Genomic DNA, 15,939 nt, shown 5'->3' on the forward strand with positions numbered 1-15,939 from the left:
CCTCATAGGACCTGATTGTACACAATTGCAGCCTTCCTTGCATCTTTTGCTGCAGTTGTGTCTGAGACCAGGGAGGATTGAGGACTAAAAGGGCAGCACAAGAGGTATAACATAATGTGTGGTCATGGCAGAATCACTGGGTGGCAGAGTTGCTTTACTGCAGAGATGGAATAACAGAATAAATAGGGACAATGCATTATCCACATTACAATGAACAGGTCCAGGGGCATTCCTAGATATATTGCAGGCCACAAGGAAAAAGTTTGAAAGGACCCCTATGTACCACCCAATGGCGAAAAATGTATATAACACATGTCATTTTGACAGGGAAGGTGGGCCCCTGTCAGCTCTGGGCCCCATAGCAGCTGCACTGCCTGCACCTATGGCAGCTATGCCCTTGCATACAGCACATAATTTAAGTTTTACTGGATTTGTCTTTGGCGACTGATCAGCTTTAAATGTATTCACCTTAATAGTTTCATTATCATTCATACTTTAAAAGTAATATTTATTATCATGGGGCTTATCCAATACCTACATAGTTGTCAAGAGAAATATAAAGATTCACAGTACAGTAGCCAGAAAACAATCATTATACTAATTATATTCAGCCAGGTTGGTCTGCCAGAGAATTTTGGCACGCCTCATCTGCGTCTCTTGAACAGTGATGCAAAAACATCAGACATATGTTTAAGGGATCCATACAGGGAGCGTAAAGGCAAATAGCCAATGCGTGTCATTACCCAGAATACCCTGCAGTAGCTGAGGCACCATATGTTGTGTTATTCTGTATGAAGGCAGGTTTGTAACTTCTTTAGGACATGTAAACATAGACATCGACAGTAGTGGCATTTTCCTTTCCTTTTACCCATAAAGGCGTCTTGGCTGGTGGCTCAGTTTATCTTGCAGTTTTCATTTTTCCATATGTTCTTATATAAGTATGTATAAATTAACAACTGCAAAACCACGCTAACACAATACTGAGCATACATTTTTAGCAAGAATTGCATAGAGAGGGTTACATTTATGCATTTCATTATATTCCCATAAGTAAAAAAAATTAAGGGGACATTTATTAAGCAGTGATAAGAGTGGAGAAGTGAGCCAGTGGAGAAGTTGCCCCATCAACCAATCAGCAGCTCTGTATAATTTTATAATATGCAAATTTTAGATGTTACTTCAGTGCTGATTGGTTGCCATGGGCAAATTCTCCACTGGCTCACTTCTCTATCACTGCTTAGTAAATGTTCCCCTAAATTACAGCTCTTAACTCACTTACCCTATCTTAGCACCAATTAGAAACATTGTTATCATAGTTTTCTGCCATCTTTGGTCACTGTCGAAATTTCAATGAAAGAGTCTCCCTCTGTATGGTTTAGAGAAACGGGCTTGTTAAGGGCAGAAAAGAGCATTAAAGTCACTCGTAGTCTAGTGCATGACAATTGAATAAACCTGCTTAAAGAATTTCTTTACAGAAATCGTCATACAGGCAACTCAGACCAGTACAACCGCATGTGAAATGTAAACGTACTGTGTCTGACATTTGGGGGTATATTTGCTAATGTTCAATTTTGTATTCAATGTTAAGGTCGATTTCAATCAATTGAAATCGAATCAAATCAACATTTTTTACTATCCAAATTGAATATTTACTAACATTCGATGCGTGTCAATCTTAACTTGTGTGTTGATTTTGACTTGTGGTAATTCCATGTGTGTCAATTTTGACTAGAGATGTGCGGGTTCTTTTCGACATATTTATTGCAAGTTTGGAATTATCTGGATTTATCTTATTGGCTATGTGACAGCTGAGCCAAGAAGATGCCGTTTTGAATTCCGGAAAATCTGAACCTGCACATCTCTAATTTTGATTAGTGGTTTCTTGTGCGGTTTTGGATGTCCACTTCAAAATCGAACATAAAATCTCCTATTGGACAATACTGTACATATCACATGCAAGAAGCTGCAGTGATTCCTCTAGTTCAGATTTACATACATCTCCGATGGTGGGGCATCTGTGCATGCACAGGACCTGTTCTATGCATGTGAAGAATGGGTCCAGCGTCTTCGCACACAGTGTCCCCTAAGCCGCAGCCTGTCACCGTTTGGGGCGGGGATACAAAGACACAGGAGCGATGTGCACTGCGTCCCATCTATGAGTGAGGCCCATAATTCCTACAGCCACAGTCGTGGGCGGATTGGGAACTAAAAGTGGCCCTGTAACATTTTGTAGAAGTGGCTTGACATGGACAGCACAAGAGGTATAACATTCCGTGTAGCCATGGTGGCATCACTGGATGGCAGAGTTGCTGTACTGCAGAGATGGAATAACAGAATGAATGGGGATAATGCAGTGTACTGAGGGGTCCACACATGAAGCAGTGAAAAGCATGGAGAAGTGAGCTGGTGGAGAAGTTGCATAGTATGGCAACCAATCAATGCTGATTGGTTGCCATGGGCAACTTCTCCACTGGCACAATCCTTCACACTTTTCACTGCTTCATGAATAGGGTTTGGGCCCCTGTTTATTAGAAATGTGTGCAGATCCTCAAGTGTGTCTTTATTTCTTTTAAGATTGATAAAAACAACTAAAATCATGTATTGTGGACCTGTCATATAGATCCTTTACAGTATTATTAATATCTGGCCTAATTCATTGATGGACGCTATGGCGATTGCAGCTGCGATTGTGCACACTGAGAATGTGTGAAATTATTCCAAAAACCAGCAGCCCTAAAAAGCACAGAGCAATAGCAAAGGCACAACAACTGCGTGCATATTCCCAGTGCACACACAAATCCATCAATAATCGTCGAATAACCGCGCACAGCATGTGGCTCCCCTATTTGAATTTTGGACTGGGCTGCAGCCCCAGCTCTGGAGCCGCCACTGGTTAAAAGGACAGTGATGTGAATGTAGTATACGTAGGGATAGATGCACCATCGCTTGGAGAGTGATAAAATGGACAGAGAAAAAACACCAGTCAATCAGCTTCTAACTGCCATGTCACAGGCCCTGTTTGAAAAATGACAGTTCGGAGCTGATTGGCTGGTCATTTATCACTCTCCATTTTATCACTCTCCAAGCGATGATGCATCTAGCCCATACAAATGTGCTTGGCAGGCCTGCACTTAATGTAGCTCCTACTTGATTAAGCAAGCTTCATATAGTAATACTGAAATTTACAAAATCTATCCACTTAAAGAACACAGGTACATTCCTATCTCTATATCAAATTCTGGATTTTGAACTATTATTTGAGTCGTAGGTAAATGGAAGAAGTTTCTATCTAAGATGGCCATGAATGGGCTCATCATGTTGCTTTATCCTAGTAACAGCCCACTTCCCAGTTTGGCCAGACAAATTGTACAGATTCAAGCACACCCACATGAATGTTATTTGAAGGTGGCCACACATACAGTAAAGGAGCCATCGTTGGCCAACAAGATTTTATTGGCTGCATAAAAAATATCCAGTCTGTTAAGACTGTACTGGTGTATGCAGTTTATTTTGGTGACACGCAGTGTTGTGTATTGCCAAATTTCCAATATCACCTCCATTATGTGACCACTACTGTTGGGTCAATGCCATATGATCTAATAAACTAATGTTTATATTGATTCTTAATATTTTTCTTTGAAGGCTGGAACTAAAAACCCAACAGTGAAACTATTTGTTATAAATATAGAATCTCTTACAACTATATCCCCCAAGGAAATTATGCCACCAATGGACATAAGATCTGGGTAAGTCATTAAATATTATTATTATTATTATTATTATTATATATATATATATTTTTTTTTTGTCCAACTGATCATGGTATATATTTAAATATCTATTGGGAGAAGGGAACTTGCAGAGTCCGTACTGACATTGGGGCTAATTCAGACCTGTTCGCTTGCTAGGGTGTTTTTGCAGTCCTGCGTTTGCATAGTCGCTGCCCATAGGGGAGTGTATTTTCGCTTTGCAAGTGTGCGAACGCATGTGTAACAGAGCTGTACAAACAGATTTTGTGCAGTCTCTGAGTAGATCAGGACTTACTTAGCGGCTGCGAACACTTCAGCCTGGACCGAAACTGATGTCAGGAACCCTCCCTGAAAATGCTTGGACACGCCTACGTTTTTCCAAACACTCCCAAAAAATGTCTTCTTCCTGTCATCTCCTTGCGAATGCCCGTGCGAACGGATCCTTCACACAAACCCATGCTGAGCGGTGATCCGCTTTGTACCCGTGTGACGCGCCTACGCATTGTGGTGCATACGCATGCGCAGTTTAGACCTGATTGCCAGCTGTATGAAAATGCAGCCTAGTGATCAGGTCAGAATTAGGTCCTTTGAGATGCACAATAACCTAAAAAGTAACTGATATAATTACAGAGGAGCTATTGTGGTCAATGTTTGAAGATCCATCTGAAAGTATAGACTGCACAATGGCACACAAAAAATATAACCTGTAAACAAAATATAGTACTGACTGTACTTTAGTAAGGGCAAAACAGATCTGCAAGTTAAGGTTTTAATTTATGTGGTCTGTGACTTATTGGAAGTTTGACCAAGTGATTTGCTTTGCTTTAAGTGCTTAAGAAGAGTTGGCAAGTCTGCCTGTTCACTTAATTATATTATCTTTAGCTCTTTCTCACCATGGAGAAAGTTTACTTTTCATATACTTCAGTTTTTCCTTTTTTTTTTTTTTTTTATGTTTTAAGAATATTTATTTCTTTTCAGTCCACCCTGTACTTGGCATCACTTAATATTTTATGAAAATAAACTCCTTAATAATTATGTCCCACCCAGCTGTTAATAGATGAATAGTGAACAGTGATGTTTTAACATTATATTGTACTGTGCCAGTGGTACATGTTCTAAAAACATTTTAGTGGTACTCTGTCCATGCGCTGAAGACATGTGAAAAAATGGGTGTGGCCACATGTCATGAGGGGCGTGGTCACTTGAAATAGGATGTGTTCATATGATACGCCACCCATTTCTTGTCACTCTGGGAATTTGACGTAGTTGGCATCCTGAACGTAAGTATGCCAGAGAGGGTAAGGCTGCGGTGGGGGGAGGTTATGGTTAGGCACTGGGAGTAGGGTTAGGGTAAGAATGCAGGAGGGGGAAGTTAAGGTTAGGCTGCATGAAGGGAGGGCTATGGTTAGAGGTAGTGTAAGCGGTAAGGTTAGTTTAGTTATGTGCAAGTGTCAGGATTATTGCAGTTAAGATGTTGGTGTCGGTAGTCTAACCGATGGCATCCCAACTGCCAGGATCCCATACCCAACCCCTTGGAACAGAGGTCCAATCAGACTTGTGCCATCTGATCACCCTTTCTGCCCCCTGTGTCTCTCCAGCCTCTTGCCCATCACGCCAGTGTCCTATCTTTCCAGTTTACTGCCCCCTGCATTTCTCAGCCACAAAATCATCTCCCCCCTGCTTCTCTCAGCCACACCATCATCTCCCCCCTGTGCCTCTCAGATACACAGTCTCTTAGAGGAGGACAGTGAGGCCAGGTAGGGATGCTGCATGAAGTGCAAAGCAGACAGCTCCTTTTCATGTTAGGACAGGGAGTGTGACATCACAACATCAACGTTGTGCTCCCGGCAGCCCTGGCTAGATAGGAAGAGCTGTCACACAGCCTTAACACTGTTTATTTTGCTCAGCAGCGCAGTTAGTAAGTAATGGTGGCTGTAAGCTGGTCAGGCAGTATGGCGTACCGGTTGACAATTTCTTAACGGTATACCAACCCGTACCACCACACAAGCACTGCTATGATGTACTAGTTATTTTAATCAGCCATTTGCTAGGTCACTAGCATTGCAGAAGTTTTTTATCCACTCTCTTCCCTCAAATTTCTCTCTCTACCTCTTCTCCATCCCTCTCTCTCTCTTTCCCCCTCTACCTCGCATCTCTCTCATTTCTCTCCGTCAACCATCTTTATCTCTTCCTCCCATATCTGTCCCTCTTTCTGTCATTTCTTTCCCTCCTTTTTCACATCTATTTTCCCCTCTTCCCCCTCTCTCTCTCTCTCTCTCTCTCTCTCTCTCTCTCTCTCTCTCTACCACTTCCTCCCATCTCTCTATACCTCCATCTCTCCCTTTCTTCCTCCAATCTTTCCCTCTCACCATCTCCTTTTTCCTCCCAGCTCTCTATGCCATCAATCTCTCTCCCTCCCTTCTTTCTCTCTTCCTTTATCCTTTTCCCTCATCCTCCCCTCTCGATCCCTTCTTCCTCACTCTCTTTTCCTGCTCAAGACCTTTTATTCCATGTGTATGTTTGTTGGAAGGGAGCAATTTGGGACCTTTTCCTGTGGGAGCTGCCTGTTTTTGCACTTCCTTCAATGAGAGGAGGAGCCTGGTTTGCTGGGGGAGAAGAGGCAGGCAACCTGTGAGAGTTGGGAGGGGAGGAGAAAGGAGGGAATGGGTGGGCCTCAGTCCAGCTTTTACGGCACAGTTGCTAGACTGACTCATTAGCTGGTTATACAATAGATCATATATTTAGAAACAAACTATTAGACAACTTGTTATTCCAGCTTGCTCGCTAGGGCTAATGTGTGTAGTTGTGACGTGTCCACCATGTTGCAATATAAAATATTCACTAAAGTGCACTCAATCTGTACCACTTTCACTACAGTATATAAAGGATATTCCCTACAATATTTACTGTAAGATCCTCAATCTGCAAGTGGTCCACATTTGTAACGGTATCCGGTCTCTAGGTCGACCACACTTAGGTCGAAAATGTCTAGGTTGACCACTACTGGTCGACAGTAACTAGGTTGACAGGGTTTCTAGGTCAACATGTTCTAGGTCGACAGGTCAAAAGGTTGACATAAGTTTTTACATTTTTTTTTTCTTTTTTTTTTTTTTTTACTTTTTCTTACTTAACGATCCACGTGGACTATGATTGGGAATAGTAACCTGTACCGAGCGTAGCAGTAGAGGAGCGAGGCACCTTGCCCGAAGCATGTCGAGCGAAGCAAGCCATGCGAGGGGACATGGTGCACTAATTGGGGTTCCCGGACACCAAAATAAAAAATAAAAAAACCTCATGTTGACCTTTTGACCTGTCGACCTAGAATCCCTGTCGACCTAGACACTGTCGACCTAAGTGTGGTCGACCTGCATACCACACTCGTTTGTAACATATATCAATTAACTTAATTATTGGAAAAGTAAAACATAAAACAGTTGTTTGCAATTGCCTTACTGCAGTGGTCAGGGAACAGGGATAAATTACCCCAAATGGGGTAAAAATGAAATTCCTGGGGGTAATGGACGGTCGCGCTACCGAGACACAGCCCCGTCCAGCACTGGCCGGCTCGCGATGTGACGTGCTGATGTCACACCGCGCTCGCTCCAGCCCACCCTGCGCGGTGCTCTTGACTGCCCTGTGCTATGTTCCTGGCCGCGGTGTGACGGGCTGATGTCACACCGCGCTCCCTCATGCCCGTCCGTCCTTTGCTGTCCTGTCCTCCCGACCGCGGCCTGCCAACCCACACACAGAACTTGAAGTGTTCTGTGGCTGACCGCTGACGGAGTTGCGCAGGATCGGACAGTGGCCCACATAACAATGGGAAATTCTCACTGACATTACTGAGGTGAGGATGTGACCATCTGTCTCCTAAAAGTCGTGTTCCTCCTACCCCCTTCCCCTCTCTCCATCTTTCTTACATTCATTCTGGTGTTTTGGAGAGAAAGTGTTAATTAACCCATCCATTGCAAAAAAATAATTGGCGGGAAAAAAATTATTATAATAATTATATATATATATATATATATATACACACACACACACACACACACACACACACACACACACACACACACACACACACTATCTCAGAAATGCCATATAAACAGTGATAACCAGTTTATATGCACAATTATATATGATTTCCACCCTTTCAAATCAAGTGGGTACCGTCGGCGTATCTAAATATATTTTGGGGTAAAAGGTAAAAAAGTTCCCTGACCCCTGCCTTACTGTATCTAGTAATTTGAGTTAATTGCTTCCATTTAAGCATACTTATGCTAAGGATGATGCACAGGTAGACCAGTGCATTGTGAAAATAGGACAATTAAAATGTTTATCAGCTGAAATTAAGGATTGTATAAAATTATCAGTATATGTATTTGTAGAATAAACTGAAATGTGTAAATTAATGGGTGGGGTATATATGATAGTAAATAGGTTGGGCTATGAGATCCCGACAGTCAGGATGCAGGTCGTTAGAAATGAATACCGACAGCAGCATCCTGACAGTCATTATCCAGACACATATTAGTAAGCCTGCTAACCCTTCTCCTTATACCCCCTCCCCCCACAGCCTAAGCCTAACCAGTGCTGAAAGTATGGTGGTACGGGGTGGTACGGAGTACCATTAAGAAATATGATGGTGGTACGCAGTACCACCAGCCCATGACTGAGGCATAATTTATAAGGGGCATTTTTGTAAAATGGTGTTAGTGGCATAACTGTGTGTGGCATACTATGTAATAGACATTACGGTGTGCAGCATAATGTGTAATGGGTGTTATGGTGTCTGGCATAATGTATAATGGGCATTATGGTGTGTGGCATAATTTGTAATTAGCATTACGGTGTGGCATAATGTGTAATCGGCATTACAGTGTGTGGCATAATGTGAATAAGAATTACGGCGTGTGCCATAATGTGTAATGGGCATTACAGTGTGTGGCATAATGTGAATAAAAATTACGGTGTGTGGCATAATGTGTAATGGGCATTATGGTGTGTGGCATAATGTGTAATAAGCATTACGGTGTGTGTCATAATGTGAATAAGCATTATGGTGTGTGGCATAATGTGTAATGGGCATTACAGTGTGTGGCATAATGTGGGTATGCCCCTATTGTCATGTAGCCACTCCCCTAGTTTCATGTGACCACACACCCTCAAGACACATGACCACGCCCATTTTTACTATCAGTACCACTAAGAAAAAATGTCTACTTGCACCACTGACCCTAACCCTCCCTGGCGTACTCACCAGTGGTGGAAGTACCGGAGGCAATGGAGTCGGTTGCCGCCGAGCTCCAGCAGTAAAGGGGCACCTTGTCCATTGCCTCTGGTGCACTTCCATCACTGTGCACCAGTAACTTCCACTGTATTAGCAAAGGGGATGTGGGGTTTGCTGGCGCCCGTCCCGACTGACACCCCAGCTCCCGAGTCCCGCGCCCAGAATCTGCATTCTGACGGGCTCTCTCCTGCTGACACGCATGCTTCCCGGCTCTCTCCCCATGACACCGGCTCCCTCCCGCAGACACACAGGCTCCCGCTGACACCGTGGCTGTCCGGCTACCTTCTGCGGAACCAACTAACTCCCTTTCCTTCACCCCCAACGTCCAGGAGCTGCTGCAATGTGGGGAGAAACTGGTGAGAAGAGGGGACTGGCGGCTGGTGGGTCTGGACAATGGCTGTGTGTGTGTAAATGTATATGTGTGTGTGCATATGTATATGTGTGTGTTTGCATTTATATAGTATATATGTGGCTGTGTGTGTATATGTATATATGTGATTGGGGTGTATGTGTGTGTGTGTCTATGTATTTGTGTGTGTGTGTGTGTGTGTGTATGGCTGTGTGTATATATGGATGCTGTATGTGTATTTGTATGCATGTGTGTGTATATGTGGCTGTGTTGGGGGGGCACCATCATCTATTTAGCCTCCGGCTGTCTACTATAAACTTATGCCCCTGGTACTCACGATTGGGATGCTGACTGTCAGGATTCTGGCATTGGGTTTCCTTAGAGGTCTCCTGACCATTGGCATTTTGACCATTGGGATGCCAACTACATCCGTTCCCTTGTAAGCTATCAGAAATGGCATTTCCACATGTAAAATACGTGACTATTGGCATTCCAATTTTCATACTGCAATAATCCTACACATTGGATTGGGTGATAAAGCACAAAGATGTGGCAGTGAGCACCCATTATTTGGGCACAGTTATACACACAGAGATACACTGTCATGTGTAAGTCATGATCTATAGAAGTAATGGCAGATATGTTGGTGAAAAGTTACATTGTTTCAGTGCCAGCTGTGTTGATACTTCAAAATATCTCTTTTACTCAGAATATTTTAAAGTGTAGAACATTTCACAGAAATGTCAATTGTCACACACTGAATTCTATGCTACCCATCAGCTTCATTTTGTTCTTTAGTTTCCGTGGTTCTTGAGTTAATAAATTAACTATAATCAACGTGCTTTTATTTAATATTGCAATAAGTGACATGTAAAATAATTGAATAGACAGCTATGCTTAGAAGTAAAAAGTCAGCTTGTAAATAGCAATTGACAGAAATACAGACTGAAACATAAGGAAACAGTCTAATGCAGGCATGTCCAAACTGCGGCCCTCCAGCTGTTGTGAAACTACATAACCCAGCATGCCCTGACACAGTTTTGTTGTCAGAGAATGCTAAAGCTGTGTCAGGGCATGCTGGGATGTGTAGTTTCTCAACAGCTGGAGGGCCGCAGTTTGGACATGCCTGGTTAATGGTTTGGATGCAGTTAAAATAGTTATAGTGCACCCTCTACTGGTTAACAAAGTAAATACAACCACACTGTTTCCATGAGATTTCTGAAGAATTACCAGCTTCTATCTGCAGCTTCGCCTCTTACTGTTGAGCCTCCCTGTATACAATATTTGTTGTTTCGGCTGCATATATTGAGTGCATATATAAATATCTCTGCTTGTACTGACTTGCGAATAGTCTGCATATGGCTGACCATGCCTCCAGTTCTCAAGTCCACCCCTACTTTACGTGCCAATACATTTTGCTTTTGTTTTGCTCAGCTTTAACTTAACAAATCGAGATGAAACAAAGTATAGGTTATTTATAGGAGTTTCCACTACAAAATTATGCAATTTCATGAAAATAATTTTTGTGCCAACTTGGAACACCAAACAGACACAACATATTTACTGTACTGTATTATTATAGAGTCCTTGACCCAGTAGAGTTTGCAATCTATATTTTATTTCACACAAACACACATTAGGATTAATTTTGTCAAGAGTCAATGCTTCAATGTGATGCTGATCTCTGATATTTACAATTGACTCTGTCACCCTTATCACTTTTTAATGTTTCATAAAGTGTTTATGTACCAGCAGCAAGTGTAGACATCCTGTAGATTCCTCCTGTTGTGATATTGCAAGACTTTGTGTGTCGTGTCTCACTTGCAGTTTTAAAGCACATCATTCAAGGATTTGCAAATTGCCACACACTGGATGCACTTTGAGATTAATGCTTCCAAATCACAGGATGAGAAATCATGCAGTTTGGATTTGAAGCATCATTCAGTAGCGGTGGTTTGCAATGCACACTGTAAAATGCCCCTTAATATATTCCCCCATTGTGTCTTATACATATATAAGCCCAGATTTATCAAGCATGGGAGAGTGAAAAATTGCACGGTGATAAAGTACCAACCAATCAGTTCCTAACTGCCATGTCACAGGCTGTGTGTGAAAAATGACAGTTAGAAGCTGTTTGGTTGGTACATTATCACCCTGCAATTTACAGTATCACTCTCCAAGGCTTAATAAATCTGGGCCTTTAAGGAATCTGTATTTAAGGATTCATTCAATGTAACAGTATATGCCCCATAAAATGAATTACACATGCGACTGCAATACAATATCTCTATATTGTGGGAGGGAGAGGGATACACAACATTAATATTTTTAATATTGAATAATTTAATTCTGTAGCATATTAATATTTAATCATAACTGAAATGTACTCCTATTTCTCTGTAATAATATTAGGGATTATTACTTGAATGACATGACTTGGGCAAAAGATGAAAAGTTTGCAGTTCAGTGGCTACGAAGAATCCAGAACGTTTCAGTACTTACCCATTGTGACTATATGGATGATACTACAACATGGGATTGTACATTAGTACCTGTAAGTGTATCATTAAGGTGGCTTTTGTTCTGTTTCTGAAAACTACCAGTGTAATTAGTGAGCCAGGTTTACTTCACCAGAACCTATAGGCTCACAAGCTATAATTCTAGTCTCATCCACCTTCCACCTTTTACACTGAACATTCTGTAGCTGTATTCTATAATACTGTGTAGGCCTACACAAATCAGCTCTACCAGGTCTGGTATGTTATGTCAACAGTTCTCATGTCAACATTCATAGCGTCAACATGGTTGAAATATCGACATGCAGCACGTCAACAGTGATCATGTTGATGTCAATCATTTCTACATGACTGACATGTTGACACTTTTCTGGTAACATCTTCAGTTTCTTATTCCGGGTGCCACCAGTCATGTGACTGTCCGTTTTGATGCTAGTGGCTTTCCCGTGAGTATTCTTCTCCTATCGCCAACACTAATCCTTAACCCTAAACCTCCCCATAGTGCCTAATCCAACCCCTCCCCTCTGCAGCCCAACCCTAACACCAACCCTACCGGCGGTGCCTAACCCTAAATGTCAGCATTCTAAGATTTGAGGATGTTGATATTAGGGAAGCCAATCCCGGGCCATTTTTTCAATCCTGGGTATCGCAATTAAAAAATGGCCAATTGACTTTTAATTATGTGGCCGCCCCCTTGCCCTGCCCACCCTGCACACATAACTAACCATATACCGCAGGCGGGCGGGGAACTCCACATTCTCTCTCCCCCAATAGCGACTGACGGCGCAGCGTGACCTCACGCTGCACCGGGGGAGCCGGAAGGAGGAAGCCGGGCAGCATCTGAGCATCCTGTGGATGCTCAATGCTGATCCCTCAATCCCTGGGATTGGACCTTCCAATCCCAGGATTGAATCCCGGCCGTTTTTGGCCCTAAATCCCGGGATCCCGCCGATCCTGATCCCGGGATTCGCCTCCCTAGTTGATATGGTGCCTGCTGATGTGGAACCATGTCAACATTGTGGTGTTGAGAATATGAATGGTAACTCTCGACCATGTGACTGGATACCCCACCATTTGTACCTCATTCCATCAATTCATTTTTCCTTACTAAGAAATTAAACAAAATTTTCCTTTAGTGTTGTGTATGGAAAGCATCCATCACAACTAAACACAGGTCTATTACAGTGACGTGTGGTGAGATGAGACAGGTGAGGCAGAGCCTTTCCTGTCATACTTCAGTATACCAAGAGAAAGAGGTGTGTGATTCCACACCAGTCAGTAGGTAATCACAAAATTTACAGTAAACGGAATGCCCCCCTAATGCTGTTGAGTTGGTGATGCACCCAGAGTCGGTAGATACAAATTAATTTTTGCTTACTCTTCCACAATTTGTGGAAGAGAGAAAATAAACAACTATACCCAATGATGTTAATATAAGGTATAAAGCACAGCAGTACAGTACAATAAATACAGCTATTTCTTGAGGACATGTACAACACAATAAAATAAATAACCTAAAACATGACACATAAGATACACGCTGGTTTAAGGAGAATATAACATTCTTCTTTGAAAAATATACAGTATCTGTGCCTATTATCTTGTCTGTATTTGATTTTTGTGTCTGCTTCTCTATTATCCAGGCTCAATATGAGTACAGTACTACTGGTTGGGTTGGAAATGTAAGTATTAATTGTTTATTTATTGATATTTGTATACACTGACATACGCACATACAACATCTCTCAGACGCAATCTATTTGTTGTGCCTCGTACACAGGGAGATAAGGTGACATTATAAAGGTCACAAGAGGCTGGTATTACGCCTTTCCAGCAACATTCCTATTGTGTGTCAGCATAATTGCAATTTAACCACTACACAATGAACCACTCGTCCAGGGCTGTCATCACGGGGGGACTGCTGTGACAAGAGTTTTGGGCCTGGACACTCTCCCCCCTCCCATCCCCCATCCCCATGCTGGATTCTGCTGCATTCTGGCTGCTGGCTCCTACTGCCTGCCACTACTTCTGGCTCCCTCCTACTGGCCATCATTTACAAGGCAAAACCAAACTGGTTATTCATACGGGCATTCTGGAACAGAGTCCCACACCTCCGGCTCCTCACAAGCTATTCCATTTAGCCCCGGCTCTTAATATAAAGAGTTGGGCTGAATTAGTAAGTAGAAGTTTCCTTTTACAAAACCTGGTAGACTTGGCTTGTTCCGTCAGTGACAACTACATTTTGTGATATTGTGTTGGATTATGGAGATTGAAAAAAAAAATCCTACCTAAAAAATAAGCCTAGTTAGGAACTGTGATATTACATTCATAATAATAACTGTGTTAAGTTTGAACAAAAGTTGATTGATAAAACTTGTACAAATGTTCCATATGTGACAGTGGAATGGTCTGTACATACCAATGGATGACAGACACCACACAAGGGCCCTCATTCCGAGTTGTTCGCTCGCAAGGCGAATGTAGCAGAGTTACACACGCTAAGCCGCCGCCTACTGGGAGTGAATCTTAGCTTCTTAAAATTGCGACCGACGTACGCGCAATATTGCGATTACAAACGAGTTAGCAGTTTCAGAGTAGCTCCAGACTTACTCTGCCTGTGCGATCATTTCAGTGCTTGTCGTTCCTGGTTGACGTCACAAACACACCCAGCGTTCGCCCAGGCACTCCCACCGTTTCCCCGGCCACTCCTGCGTTTTTTCCGGAAACGGTAGCGTTTTCAGCCACACGCCCCTGAAACGCCGTGTATCCGCCCAGTAACACCCATTTCCTGTCAATCACATTACGATCGCCGGAGCGAAGAAAAAGCCGTGAGTAAAAATACTTTCTTCATAGTAAAGTTACTTGGCGCAGTCGCAGTGCGAACATTGCGCATGCGTACTAAGCGGATTTTCACTGCGATGCGATGAAAAATACCGAGCGAACAACTCGGAATGAGGGCCAATATAACTATCACAGGCATGTGACATTAATCTAAATTCTACATGCACAGGTGGAGCTAAAAGCTAATGCTACTATTTCAGAGGTTCCCAAACTGTGTGCCGTGGCTCCCTGGAGTGCCTCGGGACACTTGCAGGGGTGCCCTGGGTTGGTGGTCCAGGACCAATTCAAGTTATTCATGGTCAATATAATAGGCAAAACCAGTGCTGGTGGCTGCCAGTCATAAAATATGTGGCCAAACAGAAGCAAATCTTATCCCTCACCACATAACTGACCCTAAGGATGACATATAAACACAATCTACTTAATGTAATATTTCTTTCTAAATTTCTCAATAAGAAATTTTTGGCCTAGGGGTGCCATGAAAAAAATTCTGATATTCTAGGGTGCTGTGATTCAAAAAAGTTTGGAAACCGCTGTATTATTTGCATGTTTTTTTTATGACATTTTTAGGACTTTCCAGCAAGCGGCAGATTGAAAACTACACAGCATTATGCAATAACACTTCTCTATCTGTTACAACCAGGGCCGCCATCAAGGGGGTGCTGTGGGTACAGCTGTCCCGGGCCCGGCCACTCTGACAAGGAAGGGAGGGCACTGGCTGCTCATTTCTCCCCCCGCCTGCTGCTAATGATGCGCGTCGCCCCCCGTGTCAGTGCAGCAGACACTCAGTATTCCGTATGAAATACTATTGAAAATGTCCTTCCCAAAATGGCCGCTGGCTTCTAGAAAACAGTCATTAAATATGCTAGAGGAGGAGGCAACCATTTTGGGAGGGACATTTTCAATAGTATTTCATATGGAATACTGAGTGTCTGCTGCACTGATGTGGCGGGCAACGGGCATCATAAGCAGCGAGCGGGGTGGGTGAATGGGGGTCCATAGCAGTCAATAGTTTGAAGAGGGGGCAGGATTGGGGGCATAATATGGTGACAAGGGCATTGTGTGTGCATATATATATATAATTCTTTATTTTACTATTTATTTTTATTTTATTTGGGGGGGGAGGGGGGGGGGGGTTGCCCTGCTTATTATATCAGTCCCGGGCCCCACAATTTCTGATGGCAGCCCTGGTTACAA

The 15,939-nt window shown here is 42.8% G+C and overlaps 1 protein-coding gene across 2 annotated transcripts in view; it reads left to right on the top strand.

Annotated features, from left to right (window-relative positions):
* LOC134944781 (dipeptidyl peptidase 4-like) overlaps positions 1–15,939 on the top strand; it is a 203,694-nt gene that overhangs the window by 122,065 nt on the left and 65,690 nt on the right. For both annotated transcript variants that reach the window (XM_063933634.1, XM_063933635.1), the window contains 3 exons: positions 3,643–3,746; positions 11,798–11,939; positions 13,545–13,583. In XM_063933634.1, the coding sequence (XP_063789704.1) occupies positions 3,643–3,746; positions 11,798–11,939; positions 13,545–13,583 (285 nt within the window). The remainder of the gene's footprint in view (positions 1–3,642; positions 3,747–11,797; positions 11,940–13,544; positions 13,584–15,939) is intronic.

This window comes from Pseudophryne corroboree, chromosome 7 (genome assembly GCF_028390025.1).
Source record: "Pseudophryne corroboree isolate aPseCor3 chromosome 7, aPseCor3.hap2, whole genome shotgun sequence".
In the NCBI taxonomy this organism is placed as follows: Eukaryota; Metazoa; Chordata; class Amphibia; order Anura; family Myobatrachidae; genus Pseudophryne; species Pseudophryne corroboree.